This window comes from Lampris incognitus, chromosome 2, assembly GCF_029633865.1.
Source record: "Lampris incognitus isolate fLamInc1 chromosome 2, fLamInc1.hap2, whole genome shotgun sequence".
NCBI lineage: Eukaryota > Metazoa > Chordata > Actinopteri > Lampriformes > Lampridae > Lampris > Lampris incognitus.
In genome coordinates this window covers 135,868,758-135,895,563 of record NC_079212.1, presented here as the reverse complement: position 1 = coordinate 135,895,563, position 26,806 = coordinate 135,868,758, and the positions used below count along the sequence as shown (strand labels likewise).

The following is a 26,806-nucleotide window of genomic DNA, read 5'->3' as shown; positions in this document are numbered from 1 at the left end:
TTTTATTTAAACCTCATAAGAGATTCTTATAAAAAACAATACATAACAGAAAATGTATAAGTTAACATTTCTCCTTGTTCCAATAACAAAGATAACTGCAAAATGACAGATAAAAGCTAATGTTTCCTCAATAACATTATCAAACGCTGAGAGCTATTGTTCACTTTCATTCAGAACCCTTGATGGCCCGCACAGTAAAAATGGCCAACATGCGGCACAACTGAGTGGTCGCAGCTGGAAAGACCACTCTGCCGAGTTGTTTACAGTCTCATCCCTGGCACATGGAAAGGACACGGGCCTTGGTGCGGAGGTTTTTTAGTAGTTCTTGGAGTTTGCCCTCGAGCCCATGAAGCTTTGTTGACTTCTTAAGGACCTCGTCCTGCAGCCCTCGCAAGGAATCAGCTTTACCTGGAGTGAGATGAATAAGGGAGCGGGGGGAGGATTTAGTCTCACAGAGGAAAATGATTTAACAAGTGCCATGCAATTAACTGATCCTTTAACACCCACGAAGTATAATAGGCTGAAAACTATGAAAGGATTTTTTTGGCTATGTTCCTACTGGCATCTCAAATCTGATTTTTCGTATATCAATCTGGGTAGTGTAGGAGTCTATTCCGTTGACTACCAACATGGGGATCGCTGGTTCGAATCCCTGTGTTACCTCCAGTTCGGTCGGGCGTCCCTACTGACACAATTGGCCGTGTCTGCGGGTGGGAAGCCAGATGTAGGTATGCGCCCTGGTCACTGCACTAGCGCCTCCTCTGGTCGGTCGGGGCGCCTGTTCGGGGGGGAGGGGGAACTGGGGGGGAGGGGGATAGCATGATCCTCCCACGCGCTACAGCTTCCTGGTGAAACTCCTCACTGTCAGGTGAAAAGAAGCGGCTGGCGACTCCACATGTATCGGAGGAGGCATGTGGTAGTCTGCAGCCCTCCCCGGATCGGCAGAGGGGATGGAGCAGTGACTGGGATGGCTCGGAAGACTGGGGTAATTGGCCGGATAAAATTAGGGAGAAAAGGCCCCCCCCCCCCAAAAAAAGCAAGTCTGGACAACAAAAAAACGCATGGGAACAGATTTTTGCAATCCAGATTCATAGGTGGCTTGTAATGAGATTCGAATTTCTAGATATGTGTCTCAATCGGGCCACTCAGATTGGATTTCAAACTATCCTTTATGTCACTTGCATTAAGACAAGCAATGTTGGCCACACCTCTCCGTGTGCACATATGCCAGCCAAGACTGTAGCACAACACATGGCTGCATATATCAACCTCCACCATCTCTGACACAACAGAGTTCTGCATCATAACTAGACATCGCTATGTCTTTACTTCAGCAACTAATGTTGGTTAATGATACACATAAAACTAACCTGATCAACTGCAAATAACAATGTGGGCGGTCAGTCTTACAGATTGGATTTGAGAGAGAAAAATCAGATTTGCTTGCAGTCTACACATAGCCTTAGAGATGTTTGCTTAACTGACTTCTGGAATACATCCACAAGTCTCCTATCTTGAACCTGAGAGTCTGGTGGTGTTCCCGTGCTATGTTACCTGCAAGAGCCTTCATCATGTCTCCAGTGTCTTGGGCTAGAGAGCCTGCCTCCTCTTGGAGCCTCTTGAGACGCTCCCCGGCTGAACCCGCCCCATCACCACGTCCACTGTTGGCATCTGCAGCTTTCAGACGGTTCAGCTGCTTCTCTAGAGCCAACAGATCCTACACACACACACACACACACACACACACACACACACACACACACACACACACACAAGCAAACAAATCCAAACACACAAGTCAGTTGTAATTAAAACTACACACCCCAAAACCTGACAAGGTGATGGAAGGATACTGCACACATGCACAAGGCATAGGCACAGAAGAATCCTATATTCTTACAATGACCATGGTCTCGTGTACAGGGACAGACAGACACAGACACATGGCACTAGCAGGTCTTTCCTACCTTAGCTGCAGCGTCTGCTTCCTCTTTGGCTCTTGTTGAGTCTTCATCGGCATTTTGGGCAAACTGGCCCCCGGTGAGCAACAGGTCTTTGATGTGAGCCAGCTGGGGCTTCATTCCTTTGGTCAATGTCCCTATGCTCCCAAGAATGGTCTCTGCTGGGGTTAACTGAGCCTTGGTCTGAAGGACAGAGGGAAGGAAAGAGGCAGCAACGAGTTGTTGGAGAGTTAAAGAGGGGAAGGAAAATAGAAATATTACAATCAGATCCTGAATAAGATTGATAATAACAATCAAAATAGCAGGCAAGTGATATTAACAGTTAAAGCAGCAGCTAAGTTAACAGAATAGGACAGGTCTGTTAAGTTCACGCCTCTGATAGAAATATTGTCCTTGGTCATGTCCTACTCAGCAGTTTTACCCTGAGCTAAGGAAGCTTTAGTCCTTGTTAGCACAACTATAACCTGCACCCGGTGCATTCAGAATCAGACACCTTTATACCCTGTATGTGCAGACATTGAAAGGAATTTGGTTTGGCATGTTTCTCAAAATGTACACAAAAAAAAAATTGCAAAAAACATGAGAAAAAAGATTGCATAGATTAAATAAAGGGGAAGAATAAATACATCTGTATGAAAATTGCACATTGTAAACAAGTGTAATGTTCAAGTGTATAAAGAAAAAGGTTAAGGGGTTATAGCGCGGGTGCTGGATGCCAGCAGTATTGTATTGTACATAATGCATGGCTTCACAGGTATCTATCAGTATGGCCGCCTGGTGGAAGAAGTATTATGCCCGATTTTTTGTGCTAATGGTCCTGTAGAGCTTACTTCAACCCCGGGGAGGGACTGAAATATGTGGTGGCCTTGTATTTATACACATTCTCCCATCAGCACTTCTATCCCTTCTCAAATCTCTCTAGTCTCTTCTCGGTGTTTTTCCCACCTTGGTGAGGATGTCATTGAGGTCGTCTATGGTGTCCATGCTGTCCTGCACTTTTTCCTCAAAGCCAGAGAGGGAGCCCTCAACCGAGTTGAAGCCCTCTAGCAACCCGTCAACGTCAGCCTTGACTCCAAGCGCTGCATCCCTGCACAGTGAGAATAAAAACCATAAACCAGTGTTGCAACAGCATCGCCGTAAAGCCAAGTAAAGGCATTCAGGTTCATCATAACGAGAATGTAAAAGGACAAGTCTTTCAAAATTCCAAGGTGCCAAAAATCCCCTGGTCGTCATAACACATTGTAGGATATTAGTTTCAGGCATCTGGAGTTACAAGACACTGCCCATCAACACCTGCCAAAATTCACCTCTCAACTAAACTTGGAAATGCGAAAAAAAAATATCTTGGACTTCGAGCATTTAGAGAGTGGACACTAAAGTTCATCAAAATTCCACTGACCAGATAAAAATATGCAGTTTTATTTGTTCCTGCATTTGGTCACTTTATAAATGCCACTGCGGAGGGATCCATGGTTTCATGCGCAGATTTGTAATGGCCACATCCTGCCTGAAGTGGTTCACCATTCAATTATGTCAGCCCAGTTTAAACATATATCAAATGACCAAATCGGGCATATAGGAATATAATTTGTTGTTGTTGTTTTGGTCATATGACTCCATCCTGATGCTTTCTTAGAGAACCACCACAGTCATTATGAATGGAAGCCGGTTTTTTTTTTATTTTATTTTTTTTACTAGCTTTGCTTTGAAATAAAAAATCCCTGAGGCTTCACAAAACAGTGTGGAAAGGGTTTAGTGAAAGCATTTTTCCATCAAGATTCATTTTCACCACTCATTAACAATAACAAATGGAAGATGGGCCAAGTGCTGGGATGCTTGTCAGCAGATCTCTAGCTGGGTACCTGGCATCCTGGGCTTCCTTTAGCAGTTTCCTGGCTGTGTCCAACTGTGGCTCAGCCTGTTGTAGCACCGCTCTGCTGTCCGGGAGGCCGGCAGCAAGGTCTTTCAGCTCTACCAGCTTCCTCTTCAGGGCGGCCAGAGTAACGGGAAGTTTGGCATTCAAGACCCAATCGCTCACCTCCTTAATGTGAGTGAGGTTGGATGATGGATCTGGAGAAAGGGAAAGAGAGGAGAGGCAGGCATAGAGAGATGAAATGTTGAATCTTTGCAGGTTAATGCCTCATCTTAAGATCAGACTGTTATGGGTTTGGTATCTACACTGTGGCAAATGTTATCCAGAAGGACATTTCCGTTTATCTATCACCTTGGGATATACATCATAAGTAAGTTCCAACCTAACAACAATGCATACACTGGGCAAACAGCCATATGTGAATGCGTGCATCCTTCCATGAGTTTTTCCTCGTAGAAATCTATGCATCTATGTACGTCACCCAAAGGGCCCACTTACCCGATAGGAAGTCTTTCAGCTCTTTGACAACATCACGCGTCTCTTTTAAATCCGCTTCAAGATCATTTCTTGCTTGCCTCATTTCATTGGACAGCTTCTCTGCAGACCGCCTCACCTGGTTGGTTGTTTCTTGAGTTTCTTGGAGCTGAGTGGGGGGGAGATAATCATGAAACTCCTTTAAACAACATTCAAAAATAACATGATAAATCAACAAATGTATTAAATGACTTCCCATGAAAATTAAATATATTGATAGACAGATGGCTGGATGGATGTATAGATATATAGGCAGAACAATAGATAGATAGATAGATAGATAGATAGATAGATAGATAGATAGATAGATAGATAGATAGGACTGATTCTTCATTTTGTCTTTAGCAAAAGTATAAGTAAAATGTATAGGTAGTACTATGTATGAGACAGTATTAATTGTATGGTCATATTATCTGTTGAAGGGTCAAGATATCCTAGCAACTCTGTCAGAGTTGATAACTGTAGAAATGTGTTGGCTCCGTTTTGCTGAAGTGTACCTGCTCAGCAGCCCGTGTGATCTTCTCATTGAGCCTTTCCACTTTAGTCTTCACATCCTCGGCGTCGCCCACCGCCCGCTTCCCCAGCGGCAGGGCTCCCACGCAGTTCTCACCGCGACCACAGGGTGGCGCTCCCTCAGCTGGACACAGCTCGCCGCCCTCGCAGTTGAGAGGCGTGCAAGGGGCCGAGCGAACACTGCCGCACGCCTGCATACAAAGGTCACAGAAAGGTCACGTGAGACGCATGTATGCGTATTTACTGCGTGTGTATATGTACATGGGCATATCCTCATAGTACATCTCGATTTATTCTCCATTTCCCTCCTTTCTTCTGGTGAAAAATAATGGATTACAATGTTGCTATTTGTACCTGCTCCCTGTATGTATGAGGAAAAAAAAAACAAAACTGGTCACAAAAAAAGAAAGGTCACATGTGGGTTCGAGATATAAACAAATGCATGAGGTGACTGAAGTGGTAAGAAATACCATTCCTGTCTGTGCCCTGGATGTTGTGCAACCTGCATCGTGTTTCAGAGTTGTTTCAATATCGACAACAACGTACATTTTAGGGGGCAATGCACGACCCATTTTCCCTGTGGTGTCAAAACAACTTGATGAGTTAATGCTGTTGACTTTATGCTTGGTGCAGCTGAGACGAGATCATGTACCTGTTTAGCAGTGGGGGTGAGGTCAGGTCTGGAGGCCAAATTCTCGTTCAGTTTCTCTAGATCTCTGGTGTTGGCCATCTGGACCTGGTTGTGAAGATCCACCGTGTCGTCCCTGGTGGCCGCAGACTGGTCAACCGTCTTACCGCTGGCCTCCACACTCTTGGCGGCATTCGTAGACTCATCGTAGGCATTCTTGATAGCGGAGAATGCTCCTGAGCAAGAAAGAAAACCGTGCTCTGCATTTATCTGGTTACACAGTCTGTCGTAGAACAACACACTAACAAACGAACGACACGCTAACAAAGCAGCAATGGTATGAGTCATCATTCTGCTAAATGTCAGTTTAAGTTTGGTACAGAGGAGCACCAGCTAAGGCAGGGGTCAGGAACCTTTTTGACTGGGAGAGCCATAAAAGCCAAATATTTCTAAATATATTTCATTGAGAGCCATATAGTATTTTAACGTATAATAAATTAAATATGTCTTACTTTTAATGCGACTTCTGGTGCTGCATGGTGCGTATCGAAGTGCCGCTTTATATTTGACCGTTTCATCGATGCAATTTTATCATTGCATATTAGACATACCGCAGATCCTGCTCTCTCCACAAATGCAAATTCCTCTGTGCACGCAGCCTGGAATGCACGGTAACCACCGTGTTTTTTTCTTTTCGCCATCTTTTCCGTTACAAGGGTTGAAGCGGATAAACTAGTTGGCTATCTGATAAAATTGATTTCTTCACCTTTACAATGACCCGGACATGCTCGCGAGCCATTGGTTCCCGACCCGATCCACGGGTGACCCGTGACCCGTGAAATTTATCTTCAAAACTAATTTCTGTTTACTTTAAAATGACACAGTATTATTAAGAAATATCACAAATATTAAAAAATCAGTTCCAAACTGATTTTTTTTTTCAACTCAAAATTGTCTGGGAGCCATATGCCGTCACCGGAAGAGCCATATATGGCTCGCGAGCCATAGGTTCCTGACCGCTGAGCTAAGGAATAAATATAGGACCAACTTTCAATCAGCCACATCTCACTCAGTTTTAAATACAGGTTTAGGTCTTTTACCTGTCAATCATAACAAGATATCACATGCTCTCTCTCTCTCTCTCTCTCTCTCTCTCTCTCTCTCTCTCTCTCTCTCTCTCTCTCTCTCTCTCTCTCTCTCTCTCTCTCTCTCTCTCTCTCTCTCTCTCTCTCTCTCTATATATATATACACTACCGTTCAAAAGTTTGGGATCACCCAAACAATTTCGTGTTTTCCATGAAAAGTCACACTTATTCACCACCATATGTTGTGAAATGAATAGAAAATAGAGTCAAGACATTGACAAGGTTAGAAATAATGATTTGTATTTGAAATAAGATTTTTTTTACATCAAACTTTGCTTTCGTCAAAGAATCCTCCATTTGCAGCAATTACAGCATTGCAGACCTTTGGCATTCTAGCTGTTAATTTGTTGAGGTAATCTGGAGAAATTGCACCCCACGCTTCCAGAAGCAGCTCCCACAAGTTGGATTGGTTGGATGGGCACTTCTTTGAGCAGATTGAGTTTCTGGAGCATCACATTTGTGGGGTCAATTAAACGCTCAAAATGGCCAGAAAAAGAGAACTTTCATCTGAAACTCGACAGTCTATTCTTGTTCTTAGAAATGAAGGCTATTCCATGCGAGAAATTGCTAAGAAATTGAAGATTTCCTACACCGGTGTGTACTACTCCCTTCAGAGGACAGCACAAACAGGCTCTAACCAGAGTAGAAAAAGAAGTGGGAGGCCGCGTTGCACAACTGAGCAAGAAGATAAGTACATTAGAGTCTCTAGTTTGAGAAACAGACGCCTCACAGGTCCCCAACTGGCATCTTCATTAAATAGTACCTGTTAGAGCCTGTTTGTGCTGTCCTCTGAAGGGAGTAGTACACACCGGTGTAGGAAATCTTCAATTTCTTAGCAATTTCTCGCATGGAATAGCCTTCATTTCTAAGAACAAGAATAGACTGTCGAGTTTCAGATGAAGTTCTCTTTTTCTGGCCATTTTGAGCGTTTAATTGACCCCACAAATGTGATGCTCCAGAAACTCAATCTGCTCAAAGAAGTGCCCATCCAACCAATCCAACTTGTGGGAGCTGCTTCTGGAAGCGTGGGGTGCAATTTCTCCAGATTACCTCAACAAATTAACAGCTAGAATGCCAAAGGTCTGCAATGCTGTAATTGCTGCAAATGGAGGATTCTTTGACGAAAGCAAAGTTTGATGTAAAAAAAATCTTATTTCAAATACAAATCATTATTTCTAACCTTGTCAATGTCTTGACTCTATTTTCTATTCATTTCACAACATATGGTGGTGAATAAGTGTGACTTTTCATGGAAAACACGAAATTGTTTGGGTGATCCCAAACTTTTGAACGGTAGTGTATATATATATAGTGTTCTTTATTCTGCTTTTTTTATTTTGTTTGCTTTCTTTTTGTGTTATTATTGATTATGTATCGATCTTTATTTGATATTTGTTCTGTAATTATTTGTCGGCCATAGAGGAGGACTTTGAATGTGTACTGTGGGCTCCCCTCCTCCCTTGCACATGTTTTCCTTCCTAATATTTTGATTGCTTTAATGGATGCCAATAAAATAAATAAAACATTAACAACATTAACCTAATTCTTCTCACAGAAATGCTGATGTACTGCTCTATAATATGTTTTGTTTGTTTGCTACTAATCTCCGACTATGGTAAAAACAGTGTCATGTGTCCTACATGTTTTGTGTCTTACCTGCGTTGTTGGTGCTAATGGAGTTGGTCAGGGCGTCTTTCTTGGCGTTGTACTCCACACTCAGTCCATCCAACAGAGTCTGGATCCTGTTCAGCTGTGAATTCAGACCGGGCACTAATTCGAGAGGTGCAAGTTCACCATTTACCTGGTGTATCTGGTCCCTGGATGAGTAAAAACAGAAGTTAAGCAGTGTTTAACAGACAACAACACAATGCTGTTTCTTGTCTGAGAGCCCGTGTCCTGTGTCACCTGAGCCGACTCAGCTGCGACAGCGCTTCGTTGAGCTGCCTGACGGAGTTGGGAGAAAGAGAGATGGAGCGTCGTATCTGGTTCAGTCTGGACTCCAGGGCCCGGATACGGGGGCCAAAGTTTCCAGAACCGCTTGGGTCCACCGGAGGAGAGGGGAAGCTAGGGGAAAGTCTCTCCAGACCCCGTGTAAGGTTGCGGAGCTGGTCGTCCAGGGTAAAGAAGCAGGAGGGACAGCTCTCGCAGGTGGGGAAGGAGTCGCAGTGGCCTCGGCTGCAGGTGTCACAGCGGGGCCCGGTGACGCCCAGCCGACATAGACAGGCCCCTGTCCTCTTGTCACAGCCCTCTGGAAGGGTCCCACCAAACGAACACTGACACGCTGTGCGGCCAGGCAGGGGAAGATGGAAAAAAAAGAGAGCAATGATAGATTGAGAGAGTGAGAGAGAGAGAGAGAGAGAGAGAGAGAGAGAGAGAGAGAGAGAGAGAGAGAGAGAGAGAGAGAGAGAGAGAGAGAGAGAGAGAGAGAAGGGGTGGGCAAAACAAAAACAAATCTATTAGATGCACTGTTAATTCACTAAGTCTTCCATACCTTAATGTAGTTGTAGTTTTTAAATGTGCGGCACCTCATGAACTTGGACTCTGATTTGTTCACTTACAAACCAACATTTCGACACTTATATGTGACATGCGCATCGAATCTTTTTGTGACCCCTCTTGAAACGTTTGTGAGCGGGTGCACATTGTCAAATATGCCATTTTAAGGTGTTAAAATGTTGCTTTTATTTTTGATTAACATTTTAATCATCACTAGTAAGAAAATTAGCTAAACATATCATATTGTATCACTTGGTATTGGCCCCATGCGGTTTCATTCAATGTAGGATCGGCAGAGATGCACGTAAGGCGTGCTCTGTCACTTTCAACCTGCTTTGACAAACTTTAAAAAAAGTTTTTAAGTGTGTCTGATCTGCCATCTTGTTTTTCTGGGCTGCTGGTTAGCTAAAAACATGGTTCAGACGAGCTAACTTAAGCTGCGTTGAACCGGTGCAAAGGATATGATATAGATAATATGTACTTTAGCCATTCAAATGAAAATGTGAACTCAATGCTAGACCTACTTTCAATTACAAACTTAAGAGAGTGATAACGTAGCGTTCTGTTCACAACACAGTCACACAACAGCTACGCTTCACATCAGTGACAGTGTGTGTCCGTGTTCATTTGAGGATGGACAGAAATCAGTGAGACTGAATGAAAAACAGAGGTGTCTTACGTCGACAGCCTATGAGAGGATCTCCATATGCGTTGTCAGGGCACTCGGAGCAGGTGCGTCCTCCGAAGCCAGGTCTACACTGACACTGACCTGTCCACTGTGGAGAGGAGGCACAAAGAAGATTTTATTTATTTTCATCACCAGTGAAGACAAACAGTGTTTCAGTGGATTTTTGTCCATATTGTGACAGCATTCTTGAATCCGCATTCACATATTTTACAATGAGATTTCTAAAATTAAATAAGGCTCTGATTAATATGAGACCGTTTATTTATATTCTCAGTTATGGGAATATTAAATGGTTTCTTGTGCTGTCTGCTGAAGTTTACAACCAGATGGGCGGGTGGAAAAAAAAAAGCATAGACATTTCTTATTTGAAATCTTGGTTATGAACTGATTTGCCTGGACTGACGAAAGATTGGTCTTACCTGATCACAGGTATCACTGCTGGATTTAGTCGGGTCACAGCCGCACGGTTCACAGCCATTTCCCAGAGCAGGCTTCCAGTAACCCTTCGAACAGAGTTCGCAGGTCAGGCCGTGGAAGTGGGCGCGGCAGGGACACTGACCAGTCTCTGGGTGACATTCATTTGACCTAGAGCCATCTGAAGAGCATGGGCACTCTGAAGACGAAGGGTAGGGGTGAGAATTAGAGAGGGGCACTATTTGCAAGAAATAAACAAGCAAACAAAAATGCATGCTCATACAGCAACATGGACACACTGACATCCAAATGAATGTGTACATGCACACACAGAGCACTCGTCTAGACCTCTAAAGTGTGATGTAAATTTCATGCTAAAATAAGGGATTCTGGATCCATCCCTGTTTCAACCCATGTAAAAATGCCTATAGGACATATGATATATGCCTTTAACTATGTTCAGTGCTAATACTGACTCTTTTCACTTTTGAGGTTTGCTGTGTTATGAACTTCTAGATTGGCTGAAGGGAATTTTGATTGTTTTTGAAGCCGCATTAAGAAATGCTAGCTTAGCATGAGCTGTATTCAGCTTAGCATGAGCTGTATGCTAGCTTAGCATGAGCTGTATTTGCTCCTTACATCTACCGGTGGGCACACACGTGACACTACTAATGAATCCTCACAAAAGTCCGGTGATGTAACGTCTGCACCACGGCTGTTAGCAAAATAACTCTTCAAAGATCGCTAACATGTCAAAATGTGTAATAACCTTGACAGATGACAACAGACAGTTAGGTCTGCAGAGACAATCACTGTTGTCAACCTGCCCTCCATTCAGGACTTATACACCCCCAGACTCAGGAAATGGTCAGACAACATCACTGCAGACCCATCAAACCCTGGTCACACAACCTGTTCCAACTCCTCCCCTCTGGTAGGCGCTACAGAGCACTGTGCCCCAAAACAAGCAGATATAAAAAACAGTTTCTTTCTGCAGGCTGTCATTCAAATGAACGCTTAACACTGTCAAATAAATCCAACTATTCTGTAAATACTGTACTGTACATTGTACGTATACTGGTACTCTGTTGTGTTCATCCACCTCAGGCATGTATGTCAGTAACCTGCTGACATCTATTTCAGCATTTCCGATATATTCTCTGCACCATTGCACTTTATCACCTCTTATTTCACCTTTAAATAGTCAATCCTTGTGAATATATCTGAAGATTGTTGTGTTGTGTGTTGTAGTGTTGTTATTCTATGTTAAGTACATAGACAGCCACGAAACCGGAGTCAAATTCCATGTTTGTGCAAACCTACATGGCCGATAAACCTGATTCTGATTTATTTTACAAGCAGAAGGACTGGTGAACAGGTTCCAAAAAATCCTATGCATTTTGGATCTGGATGTAATCTGAGATGACGACAACACTTTGGAGGTCTACTGCTTACCGGAGCATTGCATTAATATCAACCTAATTGCCTTAGCGTGTTTAGTGTGCTCATCTTTTTAACAGTAGTATGCAAATTTGTCACTCACTGGTGCATCCGAGAGAGTTGGAGGCGCTCAGGCCATAGTAGCCCCTCTTGCAGCGGTCGCAGCGTGGTCCCTCCACATTGGCCTTGCACTGACACACCCCCGTGCTGTCGTCACACTGGCCCCCATTCGCTGACCCTTCAGCACTGCAAACACAGCCTGACAAGAGCAGAACAATGAACACGTGACCCAGTTTAAATTGTGAGGAGGTACAACATTATCCCACACATGCTGGGGGGGAAAAAGGCTGATTTCCAAATTTACATTCTGTGTATATTTCTCCTCCCCATTTCTCTTATGTGTACAAGTGAATGAACTCGGTAGCTTAAGCATCATTTGAAGACGTTTCAGATCTTCAAGGGAAACTGAGAGACAGTGGTAATGTGTAGTATTCCTGCCCCTATGTGCAAAGAGCTCGTATTACACTTTCACAGACGTTTTCAACGGTGGATGACTTACGTATGCAGGCGTCAGGATGATCCATTCTACTGCGGGGGTTTGGCTGGTAGCCGGGGGCGCATTGGTCACACTTGGGCCCAGTGGTGTGGTGCATACAGCCCTCACACACACCTCCACTCCTCCGTCCACTTGCCTCGTACACAGCCTGGTCGAAACGACAACGCTGGGCATGGTTGTTGCACTCGCAGCCTAAAGGGGGATGGATGGCACAGATATACACTCAGATACACACAGGGAAACTGCAGAATATTAAATCATAACAACATGCACTTGCCTTCTTCTCAGGCACACTACAGTACTACAATAAGCATTTCAGTAGCCTCCCAAAAAAAATCAGTTGACCATCTGCAAGTCACCGAAAATACAGCACCCCTTAGTTGTTTTTTTTCTTTTTTCTCCCAATTGTACTTGGCCAATTACCCCACATTTCTGAGCCGTTCCGGTAGTCTCTGCTCCACCCCCTCTGCCGATCCAGGGAGGGCTGCAGACTACCACATGCCTCCTCCGATACATGTGCAGTCGCCAGCCGCTCCTTTTCACCTGACAGTGAGGAGTTTCACCGGGGGGACGTAGCGCGTGGGAGGATCACGCTATTCACCCCAGTTCCCCTTCCCTCCCGAACAGGCGCCCCGACCGACCAGAGATGGCGCTAGTGCAGCGACCAGGACACGCACCCACATCCGGCTTCCCACCCGCAGACACGGCCAATTGTGTCTGTAGGGACGCCCGACCAAGCCGGAGGTAACACGGACCAGCAAACATTTAACCAGATAGGGAATGACTGGTTAGTGAAACCAGCTGGTAACGTTTTGCCTCATTACAACAGCATATAGAGAAAGTCATGAATACATGTCTCTGAATACACGATGCTCACGTTTGCAGGTGTGAGTGTAGCCTTCCTCGGCAGGCCTCCAGGGCAAGTCGTTGTAGAGATCAGCGCAGCGCTCGCAATTCACACCAGCTGTGTTATGCTGGCACTCGCACCGAGCGCCCACCTACAAGGACACACACATTAAACACATGTACAGAAACGTGCAAAAGATGGATGCTTAGTTTCCAAGTAGCCAGCGGAGAGGACAGGTACAAGGTCAGAGTGTACATAACAGAGAAAATTAAAATTGGAAATAACAGAAAAAAATGGAGCAGGACTTTGATGAAAAAAATATGAACGTTTTTTTTTTTTAAATTTTGATATAGTTTATTAATCCCCTTGGGAAAATTATGCTCTGCATCTAACCCATCCTAGCTGTGTAGCTAGGAGCAGTGGGCTGCTGCCATGCAGCGCCCGGGGACCAACTCCAGTTCGCCTTGCCATGCCTCGGTCAGGGGCACAGACAGGGGTATTAACCCCTAACATGCATGTCTTTTTGACGGTGGGGGAAACCGGGGTACCCGGGGAAAACCCACCACAGACACGGGGAGAACATGCGAACTCCACACAGAGGACAACCTGTGATGACCCCCAAGGCTGGACAAACCTGGGGTTCGAACCCAGGACCTTCTTCCTATACGGCGGCAGCGCTAACCACTGGGCCGCCGTGCCATTTCAACACTACCCAAAGAAATCAAATGTATTCATCTTTTATTTTTGTATGCCTTTACTATTTTTTATACACGCACGCACAACCCACAACTCTGCTCATACACACCTGCATGCTGGAGGCATCTGGAAGGCACCGGTTGGCGTGTCCGTGGCACATGCAGGTGCCTATCACCCTCATCTCCTTCAGGGCATAAAACTTGGTGAGGGAACGGCCTGGATAGTGTGGCACTTCACCCAGATCAGTCAGCCTTACCCGCAACCCCGTCAACCCTGACGTCTCTGGGGACAAGAAAGCCAGTGGGCAACAGCCTCCCATTAGTTCCATAACACATCAGTGAATGACATTAGCAATCTGCGAGACCAAAAAATAAATAAGGGGCTCACTTTCAATTTTCTGCCCAGTGGATAGGGGGATATACATGTACTGTTGCAGTGGGCTGAACTGGATCTGAAGGAGGGAAAGGGACAAAGACACAAGACAGGAATTAAGGAATTGTGGGTGTGTGTTATCGTTGTGTATATGGTGGTGATTAACAGGTAACACATTCAAAGCTCTTTTCTAATTTTGCTATTTTCCATCATTTATCTGTTCAGTGTACATGATGGAAGGACATTAAGGACCGAGGAGAGCTCAGTCCAGGTGACAAATATAATGTTCTCACCATGTGGTCTCTGTATGGGTTGGGTCCAGTAGGGGGCAGACTGTAGCAATAGGTCTGGTCCATGGCGCGTGGTACTGTAGTGCTGACCTCAGGGAAGGCGGAGCGGCAGTCAGAAGCCATGTAAAGCGCAGGTTGCCATGTCTTGCCATTATCCAGCGTTCTCTCTATAACGAAAGCGTCAGGACGAGGACCCTGCGGCGGCAACACAAACTAGCATCAAATTCAGCCAAAGGGGGTTCAGAACAAGAAGTGACCCGAGTTTGTTGAAAAATCAGGGGCACTCCTGACAAAGTAGATTAAAGCGGTTTACTAAAAGATCCAGACAGGATAACAGAGGAACTCGCACCTTAAAGTTCAGGAACAGGTTGTCGAGCTGGAAAAGACTGTGGAGGTCCAGCTGAAGCGTGACTGCGTTAACATCTGGAGGACAGACAGCAATAATAATAATAACCATTCTTTCAACAACCAAAACACACATTAACCTGCTATAAATGGCTAGACTTAAAACGTAATAACACACACACACACACACACACACACACACACACACACACACACACACACACACACACACACACACACACACACACACACACACACACACACACACAAACTCACCTTTCTTGGTTTGCCACCACTTGTCTGGACCAGCAGTAGCCAAGACATTTTGGACGGTATGGGCTAAAAAACTAGATGGGTTCCTGGAATCGCAGGGACAGCACTTCATCCTCCACTAAGAGACAGACAAAAGGCATTTTAACGAAAAGTTAAATCAGTATTGATGTTCTTTTCCGCATGAAGGACATTGCATTGCTCCGGGTGCTTGCTTTTCATCATTATATTGACCCATGGCCCAATGTGTAAACAACTGTCCATGTGGATTAAGCGTGGGCAACATCCAGTTCCAAATCTACCTTTTTTCTCACCCCTTTCAGGTGCCAGGTCACATTGTGGGTCGCGGGGGGGGGGGGGGGGGGGGCGCGAAATGACTGATAGGATAGCTGGTTGACAAATAGCGTTGTTTCCCCACCTTGGCCAACCAGCTGCTCCACGCAGCGCAGACAGACACAAATAGAAAAACACCTGGGATGTTCGTGCAAGTACACAGAGCCCTTCACATTAGTGAGCTTGTGCACATAGTGGACGGCGTGGTTGGTTTAGCTGTGGGGAAAAGGTCGATCTGGGTTGCTGTTTATTACAACACAGGGACCCCACCGCCGGCCTGCTCCACCAGCCATCCTTCTCTGTGGATGTCTCAATCAACGCTCACATTCAGTCTTCCTGTCTTTCTCTCTCTGTGCTGTTCCCAGCCCCATTCTAACGCTCATTTACACTTCATCCTACCTATTCGCTCGTTCTCTTTGATTCTTTCTACCTAACGCAGCTTCTTTATCGTCCTCTTCTCGGGTCTGAAAGTGTTGTCTCAGCGGTTGTGGTGATATAGGTGAACATCTAAATGCTAAGCTGGGAACTATTAGCAAGCAAATGACGTTCATGAAGAATAACGTCGGCGCGTCCGGGTGGCGTAGCGGTCTACTTCGTTGCCTATCGACACGAGGATCGCCGGTTCGAATCCCCGTGTTACCTTTGGCTTGGTCGGGCGTCTCTACAGACAATTGGCTGTGTCTGCGAAAGGGAAAATGGATGTGGGTATGTGTCCTGGTCGCTGCACTAGCGCCTCCTCTGATAAGTTGGGGGCGCCTGTTCGGGGGGGCCTGTTCGGGGGGGAGGGGGAACTGGAGGGGAATAACGTGATCCTCCCACGCGCTACGTCTTCCTGGCGAAACTCCTCACTGTCAGGTGAAAAGAAGCGGCTGGCGACTCCGCATGTATCGGAGGAGGCATGTGGTAGTATGCAGCTCACCCCGGATCGGCAGAGGGGGTGGCACAGCGACCAGGACGGCTCGGAAGAGTGGGGTAATAGGCCAGGTACAATTGGGAAGAAAAAGGGGGGGGGGGTAAATAAATAAATAAAGACTAATGACGCCTGTAACACCGGCGAGCACCTGGAGAAAACCCACCGCAAACATGGGGAGAACATGCAAATGTCACACAGAAAGGACCTGGGATGACCCCCAAGGTTGGACAACCCCAGAGTTCGAACCAAGGACCTTCCTGCTGTGAGGCAACAGCACTAACCACTGGGCCACCGTGCCACAAGAGGAATTAATATAGTGGAATCTGCTCTTTCCATTTGATACTAACCACCTCAAGATTTCACCGCTTTATAGACCTAATAATCAATGGCTTGTCTAATTTAAAAAAAAAATTGCTCACTGGTTGAGGTGATTTGTTAAAGTGTGGCATAAAAACATGATTTTGTGAAAATACATAATTTTCACCGGCAGACTAATCATATCTTATCATCAAGCCTTTTTACATTTGAGTGTTTTGCTTGATAATTCAGCTACGATTATTGCATGTCTACTTCAAAATCATGGGCAACCGTCTATTTCATTCATGGTGACTCAATAAGCAAAGGCAACTAAGTTCTGGGGTGGTCTCAATATCTTTATTATTTTTTTTTTTTCATTTCTGATTTTTCCCTTTTTTCTCCCAATTTAGTGGCCAATTGATCCCTATTTTAATTCAAACACCCACCCTCGTATTGCATGCGTTCGCCAACTGCATCTTTCCGGCCGGCAGTCTCGAAGGAAAGCGCCTCCCCACTTTCGTGACAAGGCGAATCCAAGCCGAACCACTGTTTTTCCGACACACACAGAGACGCATTCACATGACGAACACAAGCCGACTCCGCCCCCCTCCCGAAGACAGCATTGCCAATGATTGCTGCTTCATCGAGTCCGGCCATAGTCGGATCTGACGAGACCGGGGCGCGAACCCCAGTCCCCAGTGGGCAACTGCATCGACACCAAGCCGATGCTTAGACCGCTACGCCACCGCGGACGTCTCAATATCTTTAAACCACATGATTCCCCTCTGAGCTTCCTCAGATCAAAGATGTCTGCCCATTACAATACTTATTTTACCCTAAGCGACTTACAAGACAGTTAGCAGATGAGACTCTGTGTCAGTTTACAGGCATTTTACAGCACTGAACAGTGATCATATAATAGCCACAAGTGCAAATGCAAATAGTGTAAGTATTCACTAGGTAGATCATCAATCATGATTCCAGGGGACAATGCCACAAATCAGTATCATAGCCATGCTTAGAAACCATCTATGGATCAATGTAGGCTTTAAAAAACGGAAAGGTTTTAGCTCTTTTTTGAATCAAATGAGCAAGTGCAGCCTTAATGGAAGAAGTTGCTTCCACCATTTTGTGTCCAGGTAAGAGAAAAGTATGGACATTGTGCTCAGCCCTTCTGAAGTGGGCATAGACGGTAAGACTTTGGTCAACTCAAGGCTAAAAAACAAAGAGCAAATAAAACCAGCCATCAAACCCTGAGAGACCCTCTCAAATAAACGAAGTTAACGCACATCACGAAACTAGGTCATATTGAGCAACTTGATACTTGGTGGGCTTGGCTGTGGCAACCAGGTCATTGCCTGAAAATTTTCCCCATGCTGGGGGGCCAAGCCTTGGTGCTCTGAATTCCCGTTAGTCCATTTTGAGTAACCTTATCAGGTTGCTAATGGCAGCACACGGGGGAAAGCTATTGTCTGCTCAAGAAGATGATGGGAACTGCTCTGGAGCAATTGATCTTAGTCAGCACTTATCAAAGACTGTCAAGCAACAAGGCAGTCCTGAATTACTGAATTTCCTACCTGCACTAAATAACATGGATGACTTTCAGCACTAGAACAAGCACTCTCCACCCTGCTCAACACTATTTTAAAACTACAAATGAGTACCCTCAAAGAACTTGCAAGGGTGTGTGCAGGGCTGTATTAACACTTCACTGTGCCCCTGGGCACCAATATTCAAGTCCCCCCCCCCCCACACACACACACTGGTTTGAACAGTAGTGTAGAAATGCTGTGATCAGTCAATATTTGTGCTGAAATAACTTATGCACAATAGCATTCATCCACAAAATGGTATATCAGTTGCATTTATATAGCGCTTTTCTACTCTACCGACCACTCAAAACTCTTTATAATGTAGGCCTCACATTCACCCATTCATGCACACATTCACAGGCTCATTGGTTTCCCCCGATGTACAAATCACTTAGCAGTTTACCCTACATTAGCCTATTTGTGCCGGGGGACCCGATCCTTGGGTTGGACCAGTTTGTGGCACAGCGTGTTTTGGGGTTTGAAAGCAACCGAAATGCGATGTTTGGAAAATACGTGTCTCAACTGTTCCAACACTCCCGCCACATACAGAATTGGCTCAAGGGAATTGTAGTTTTTACAAACGTAACCCATATGACATATAGGGCTTCTAATAGTCATTGATTTAGAGGTGTAGTGACATGCTGCTCCTTAAGGGATGCACTATGCAACTCGCTAGGGTAGAAACTGCTACACGCAGTTGTCGTCTTTTTTTCCCTTTTCTTTTTGTGATCTTCCTGGAAATTGTGCTCTTGAACCGACAACTGAATTTCATTATACATAGCCTCAGAAAGTTAAGAGTATTAACATTTTTTGATTCTGAAAAGTGTTATGTATCATCAGAATCTCATCTGTGAGCTTACGAGATGAAGGTCTGTCGAGTTTTAAGTATTTGGAACTCCAGTGAGTAAAGCACGTTTTGGTGCTAGCTTATTGCTAACCACCGAAGGGAAAAGATAACGCTGGATCATATAGCTGTTAAGACACTCGTCATAAAACCAGTGGGGGTTATAAGAATGTCTAATGTTTGAATAGCCTGTACTTTGGTACGTATTGTATCATAGTTATGAGAATGTTAATGTTTAGAACTCACTTTGGTGCATACTGTATCATTGTGTCGAATGTGTGTTGAATGTTTTAGAAGATAGCTCTAGCTCATGCCAATAATAAAAATCTACACAAATAGTGCAGAACAGTGAGTATTCCATTCTACATCTGTTTCTAACAGGAGATCTCATTAACTTCTTTTCATTCAGAACATCTTACAATATGCTTTCCATTAACATGTATATGAATTGCAATATCATTACTTAATCACTACATATATATATATAATTCTGTTACACAAAATCAGTGCAATCAGTGTAGCCTCAATACAAACCATTTAAGTGCGCTAACCACTTAAATGGAATGGCTTTAACGTCAACAGGATAAGTGGCACGCATCTTTAACGCTACACAATTCCCCAATGCTTCACTGACTAAGCTAGCGCTGGACGCTAGCTAACTATTGGTGTGAGCCATCTTCTAAAACATTCAACATGACACAATGATACAGTTTGCACCGAAGTGAGTTCTAAACATTAACATTCTTATAACTATGATACAATACGTACCAAAGTACAGGCTATTTAAACATTAGACATTCTTATAACCCTGACTGGTTTTATGAAGAGTGTCTTAACAGCTGTATGATTCAGCGTTATCTTTCCCCTTCAGTGATTAGCAAAAAGCTAGCAAAAAAACATGCTTTACTCACCGGAGTTCGTCTCGTAAGCTCACAGATGAGATTCTGATGATACATAACACTTTTCTGAATCAAAAAATGTCAATACTCTTAACTTTCTGAGGCTATTGCAACCAGTTATTTTCTTGCCCAGTGCGGGATTCGATACGGGGTGTATTGCACCACAAGGCGACATCACTAACCGCTTGACTAAAGGGTCAGACCCGTTAGCTAGGGGCTAACGTGTCTTATTAGTAGTTTACACTATGTATTATGAAATTCAGTCGTCGGTTCAAGAGCACAATTTTCAGGAAAATCCCAAAAAGAAAAGAAAAAAAAGCTGACGACTGCGTGTAGCAGTCTCTACCCTAGCGAGTTGCATAGTGCGTCCCTTAAGGAGCAGCATGTCACTACACCTCTAAATCAATGATTGTTAGTAGCCCTATATGTCTTATGGGTTACACAAATATTAGTGCATCTCCGCGAATTGGAGGTTGTAAATATAGTGCACTGAGGGGTTTACGGCGATGGGAAACCCATTTGTGCTATCAGGTTTTAAATATCTAATTTGTAAATGGATGAAAGTTACAATCTGACCATATTTGACAGCGCCCTCACATAGCTGAAATCAAGGGCTCTCTATAACAGTACCATGACTGTATCCCCTTCTGTTGCTGAATTACATGCACTGAGATCAAGGTTCAGAGGTCAATATTTCAAAGCAGGAGCCATTTACAATCTTCAGACTGACATAAAGTTACTCTACAGGCCGAGACCTTTCCAACGATGTATTTTGGTTTAGTCCTATGACAAAGTTTTAATTTTCACATTTCATGGACAGAGTCTTGGGCCAGGCTTACTTTCAGAGAGCCCTTTGGAGGCCCAGTACATGAAATGAAAGGTGGTTAGTTTGTTTTTCTGTTTCTTTCTGGAAATAGTGACAAATAATAATATTGGAGGTAATAATCTTTGACTAATTTACAACCAAACTAGTCATTTTGGCCTACTTTGAAGCTTATTGTCCCGATCAAATGCAAGATCTTTCTTTTCAGACCTAACCCTAACCCAAGCAATTCAAGCCCCATACCTGTAGTAATGCCCTGGATGGTCAGCAGGATTGCAATATGCAAATGTGACTAAACAAACAAACAAAAAACAAACTTTCATTTCATGTATTGTGCCTCCAAAAGGGATCAGCACAGGTCTAGCTTCAGAGAGGCCTTTGGGGGCCCAATACATGAAATAAAAGTTTTTTTGTTTGTTTGTGTTTAAAATAAGCAACCTTTACATATTGCATGTATGTATAGTTCATTATTGTGTATGTGTGTGTGTGTGTGTGTGTGTGTGTGTGTGTGTGCGTGCGTGTGTGTGTGTGTGTGTGTGCGTGCGCGCGCTTGCATACGTGCATGTGCTCATTTCTCCAGCTTTCATTTTTGGCACTCTTTATTCCTATCTCTCGTTCTTCTGATATCTCTGTTACATATTTGTCCCTTTAACCTGTGTTGCCATCCTAACAGCCCGTCTCACTCTCCGTGTGTCTCTCCGTCTCACTCTCTGTGTGTGTCTCTGTCTCAATCTCTCCCAGCGGTGGGGTATGTGGCTGCCAAGGCGGGGTCACTGGCATGCATGTCAGTCACATAAAGACTAACAGATAAAGCCCTGGCACGCTGCATCGTCCTCACTCTGCCCTGCACGTCTTGTAAAGCCCCTCTGTCTCTGTCTCTCAGTCCACAAATAGCAACACAGCTGAGCACGGCATTGATAAGACTATAGAAGTAAAAATTATATCGTAAATCACTGTGCATAAGCCTGTCTGGAATAATCTATTTCATCATTTTACACGATTTCAGAACAGCTTTACTGTCATTGCGCAAGTACATGTATGCCAAAAAACGAAACTTTTTCCACAGTTTTTAAAACAGCAGCGATTGTATTTAAGATTCAAAACTCTTGGAATATGGCGATAGACGGTCTGGATAGCCACCTTTGGGAGAAAAAAAAATTCTAATCTTATGTCATGAATAACTGAGCTCCTCAAAGGCTAAGGCTAGTCCTTTCACCAGCGGTTCACCTCAATCACACCAGTCAACTGTGAAAGGGAAATTCCTTCCATTTTCAGTTGTTGGGTAAAAGTCATATAACGAGGTGGTCTTGGTACCACACGTTTCACAAGGTCAAATGATATGGTTTGCCACACACACATTGTTTTTTCTGTACTTGTGAGGGCCCTCATTGACTACATTCATTCCCTAGCCCTTAACCCTGGGCAGCACGGTGGCCCATTGGTTAGCACTGTCGCCTCACAGCAAGAAGGTCCTGGGTTCGAACTCCGGGGTTGTCCAACCTTGGGGGGGGGTGTCAACCCAGGTTATCCTCTGAGTAGAGTTTGCATGTTCTCCCCATCTCCGTGGTGGGTTTTCTCCGGGTGCTCCGGTTTCCCCCACCATCAGAGGAAACATGCATGTTAGGGTTAATACTGCTGTCTTTGCCCCTGAGCAAGGCAATGGGAAAAGACCTGGAGTTGGTCCCCGGGCGCAGCATAAAGGCGGCAGCCCACTGCTCCTAGTTACACAGATCACAGGATGGATTCATTTGCAGTAACTGAATTTCCCCAAGGGGATTAATAAAGGAAACTTAACCATAGGAAGTGTCTGTGAATGTTCTCATTCATCCAGGTCATGGTTATCCAAAGGAGTTGAATCATGTGCAACTGAACTTGGTATATATCCGTGAAGACGTTTCGCCTCTCATCCAAGAGGCTTCCTCAGTTCGTGCCTTTCTGACTAGACCAAGCTAGTCTGACAGGCTGGTGATGAGACTCAGAATTTATCCTCTTTGGAGTCGTTGTCAGAGCTATAGATGTCCATGGCTCTTTGTTTCCCGATGTTTACCAATGCTCGTCGCCAACAGAGCCATAGATATGAGTGGCTCTTTTGTGTACCGATGTTTGGCCGCACCCGTGGTTATCGGAGCTATTGATTTAAATTTGTTTAGCAGTGACGGTCGTTGGGGGTGTTAGTTTCGACTTCATTATTCAGTGGTCATGAGAGTCATTGGAGCCGTTAAAGATCGACTGTTGTTCTTGGAGGCTAGGCTTCTTGAGTCTCCTGGGTAGAGATGAAAGGACGGCTTTGTAAGTGGGAGATAGGTGGTGTCGCAGACCTCCTCCTCTGGACATCGGAGCATAGGAGGGCCACGCATATCTATAGCTCCGATAACGACTCCAAGAGGATAAATTCTGAATCTCATCACCAGCCAGTTAGACTAGCTTGGTCTAGTCAGAAAGGCACAAACTGAGGAAGCCTCTTGGATGAGAGGCGAAACGTCTTCACGGATATATACCAAGTCCAGTTGCACTTGATTCAACTCCTTTGGTTAACCATAAGAACAACATGTCTAACCCTAACCCTAAACCCTGAAGTCCTAACCCAAACATGGAGTCTTGAAGATGCGAGGACCAAACAAAACGTCCTTACTTTGCAAATATGTTCTCACTCAGATGGTTAAAAACTCAAATTGGTCCTCAAAAATATAGCTCAACAACACACACACACACACACACACACACACACACACACACACACACACACACACACACACATGCACGATAAAGTTCACAGACACAAAGCCGCTAGCCCCATCCAACTTGGTCCCCACTCCACTTTCTTCGTCGCTACCAGATTTTTCAGCAGTTGTTGCAACTTTTATGCAACGCGTCTGCTCAACGCATTATCTAATATCGTTTGAAAGTAAAATTATCTGATGGAGACACGTCTAAAGTAAGATGAGAACTTCAAAACATTCATACATTTGTGTTTGACTCAACTATACTGCAGATTAGGAATATGTCAAACAAGATACGACTGGTTTTCTAAAACGGGTTCTTTTATCACCCTCGGTGGGAACTGAAACGCTAAGTGATGTTGCCGTGTTTGAAGAGTGGTGTGTGTGTGTGTGTGTGTGTGTGTGTGTGTGTGTGTGTGTGTGTGTGTGTGTGTGTGTGTGTGTGTGTGTGTGTTCTGACCAAAGTCAGGCAGGCTTGTCTTTGTCAGCTATGAGGTGTGGTTGAGTTCCTCTGTGAGCTCCTCCTTGTCTGGACAAGGTGTGGCACAGGTGAAAATGTAAAAAAACCCTTCAAGCCTCACGAGAACGATATCCCCTCCCAGCAGAACTTTCCATTACCTAAAGAAACCCCCACCCCCTCCCCCCTCACAAAAAATAGTGACGCTTTTGAGTAGAACGTCTGAGGGTTACGTGGCATAAACCCCAACACATTCCTGTCTGTCTCATTGGAAGACAGCCGTTGGAGCCACGCTGCCCCGGGTTTAACCTTTAAGACGAACGTCAAATTCAATAGTGGAAAATACTACAAATAGCCATTTGGAGACAACATTTTACATGAACAAGAATATTTTGAGACGCTCCAAAGAACAGCGGGTTAATACTGTAGGGATTTGGGCGTCCGGGTGGCATGGCGGTCTACACCGTTGCCTACCACCACGAGGATCGCCTGTTCGAATCCCCGTGTTACCTCTGGTTTGGTCAGGCATCCCCTACAGACACAACTAGCCGTGTCTGCAGGTGGGAAGCCGGATGTGGGTATGTGTCCCGATCGCTGCACTAGCGTCTCCTCTGGTCAGTTGGGGCACCTGTTCGAGGGGGAGGGGGAACAGCGTGATCCTCCCATGCGCTATGTCCCCCTGGTGAAATTCTTCACTGTCAGGTGAAAAGAAGCGGCTGGTGACTCCACATGTATCAGAGGAGGCATGTGGTAGTGTGCGGCCCTTCCCAGATCGGCAGAGGGGGTAGAGCAGCGATTGGGACGGCTCGGAAGAGTGGACTAATTGGCCGGGTACAATTGGGGAGAAAAAAGGGTAAAAAAAAAAAGGAAAAAAAAGAAAATACTCTAACTATTATAACACTGTAGATATTAACCTGTCCAACGTGTAACCTCATTCCTGTCATCCCCACTCTCCTTCAGCGTACTCTTAACTGCGTACCAAAGACTGTTCTTAATTACCATCTTGTGAGCCGTGTCTTCATATTAAAAAAGCATGTTTAAGCAAGACTGCTCGGTTGACTCAGCACATGTGATCTGGAGAAATTTCAGACCGTGGTCAAAGATTACAGTTGCAACACATGTCTGCAGGATAACTCTGGCACTAAACGCAGACCATTTCACAAACGGGCTGGACCAGGGCCCTGAATCTGCCCCTCTGACTGCTCATGCTGCCCTCTGCCCTGCTGACGACGTTACCGGGCAGATTTCACCCCCGGCCCCCCATGCACTGTCCGAGTGGAAAGAGCCAGTGGGAGAGACTAAGTGCACGTGTTTGTGCATGTGTGTGTGTCCCTCGTAGAAGAGGAAGTACAGAGCATAGTGGACACCTTTGCAAAGCCATACAAGCAGCTTGGCCTGGCCTGGCCTGGCCGTTAACATAAAAAAGACCCATACCCTCTACCAACCCCACCCAACAGAAATATGCTTGCTCTGCCCCCATCCATCTCTGTAGACAACACCAGACTCAAAAACGTGGAACAGTTTCCACATCTTGGCAGCCTACTCTCCTCCAAAGCCAACACTGACATTGAAATACGCCATTGTCTCAGTTTTGCCAGCCGGGCCTTCTCGTGATTGAGTAAAAGGGTTTTTGAAAACCACGACCTTCAGGCCAGAACAAAAATTCTGGTGTAAAAGCGGCAGTGCTGCCCACCCTACTGTATGGGTCAGAAACTTGGACCACATACAGCAGGTACCTGAAGGCACTCGAGGCATGCCAACAGCGATGCCTCAGGAAGAGCCTTAAGATCAGCTGGGAGGATAAGCACACCAACTTCAGCATCCTCGAGGAGGCCATCATGCCTATTATAACTGCCACCATTGTGCGAGTGCCAACAGTGATGTGTATGTGTGTGTGTGTGTGGGGGGGGGGTGTAGGCTTTCTGTTTGCATCTTTCCATGTGTGTACAGTCTTACCTGTTGGTAGGGAGTACAGTAGATTTCAGACCCAGTAAGGCCACAGGTAGAGGAGGCATGGAGCTGGTGTCCCCTTCCCAGAAGGAGGTCCCCCATAGGAGGGTAACAGGCCCCACGGGAGCAGTCATTGTTGGTCGACGCTGCTACAGCTACAGCTGGCAGGGAGGAAAACGACACCACATTCATTAACAATCAGATCTATACTTTCTGTTACCGTCTCAACTCATCTCATCTTCAGCCGCTTCTCCGGGGTCGGGTCGCGGTGGCAGCAAGCTAAGTAGGGCATTCCAGATGTCCCTCTTTGCAGCAACGGCCTCCAGCTCCTCCTGGGGGATCCCAAGGCGTTCCCAGGCCAGATTGGACATGTAGTCCCTCTAGTGAGTTCTGGGTCTACCCCGGGGTCTCCTCCCAGTTGGACGTGCCCAGAAAACCTCCAAAGGAAGGCGCCCAGGAGGCATCCTAATCAGATGCCCAAACCACCTCAACTGGCTCCTTTCGACGCGAAGGAGCAGCGGCTCTACTCCGAGCTCCCTCCGGATGTCCGAGCTCCTCACCCTATCTCCAAGGCTGAGCCCAGACACCCTACGGAGGAAACTCATTTCAGCCGCTTGTATCCGTGATCTCACCCTTTCGGTCACTACCCAAAGCTCATGACCATAGGTGAGGGTTGGAACGAAGATTGACTGGTAAATTGAGAGCTTTGCCTTTCAGCTCAGCTCCCTCTTCACCATAACGGTCCGGTACAACTGCTTTCCGTTACTGTACATGTCATTAACCCAAAATCCTTGTTCATGATCAAGCTCAACGCAACAAATGTGCAACGTCTAGAAAGACTACTGAAGAACATGGTAGACGTTTGAGGATGAACTTCGTTGGGGTAAAAATGGAAAGCGGGTGATATGTT

General features: G+C 45.2%; 1 protein-coding gene across 1 annotated transcript; it reads right to left on the bottom strand.

The window, feature by feature from the left end:
- lamb3 (laminin subunit beta 3) lies at window positions 1–26,088 on the bottom strand. The gene is made up of 21 exons (XM_056301765.1): window positions 25,903–26,088; window positions 15,075–15,189; window positions 14,803–14,876; window positions 14,457–14,648; window positions 14,179–14,242; window positions 13,901–14,073; window positions 13,126–13,246; window positions 12,252–12,440; window positions 11,796–11,951; window positions 10,258–10,451; window positions 9,830–9,926; window positions 8,560–8,935; window positions 8,311–8,471; window positions 5,534–5,745; window positions 4,866–5,072; window positions 4,333–4,477; window positions 3,824–4,031; window positions 2,907–3,048; window positions 1,968–2,144; window positions 1,555–1,717; window positions 1–408 (listed from the first exon to the last, which is right to left on the bottom strand). Exons 1-21 carry the CDS (start codon window positions 26,086–26,088, stop codon window positions 269–271), a joined length of 3,492 nt encoding a protein of 1,163 aa, XP_056157740.1. The 3' UTR covers window positions 1–268.
- Between the last annotated feature and the right edge of the window lie 718 nt (window positions 26,089–26,806).

Coding starts and splice junctions, on each gene's coding strand:
- lamb3 (XM_056301765.1), bottom strand. CDS start 26,088: ATGAATGTGGTGTCGTTTTCCTCCCTGCCAGCTGTAGCTGTAGCAGCG. Junction 3,049..3,823: donor AAGGAAGCCCAGGATGCCAG/GTACCCAGCTAG, acceptor CTCACTGTGCAG/GGATGCAGCGCTTGGAGTCA. Junction 1,718..1,967: donor AAGCAGACGCTGCAGCTAAG/GTAGGAAAGACC, acceptor GTGTGTGTGTAG/GATCTGTTGGCTCTAGAGAA.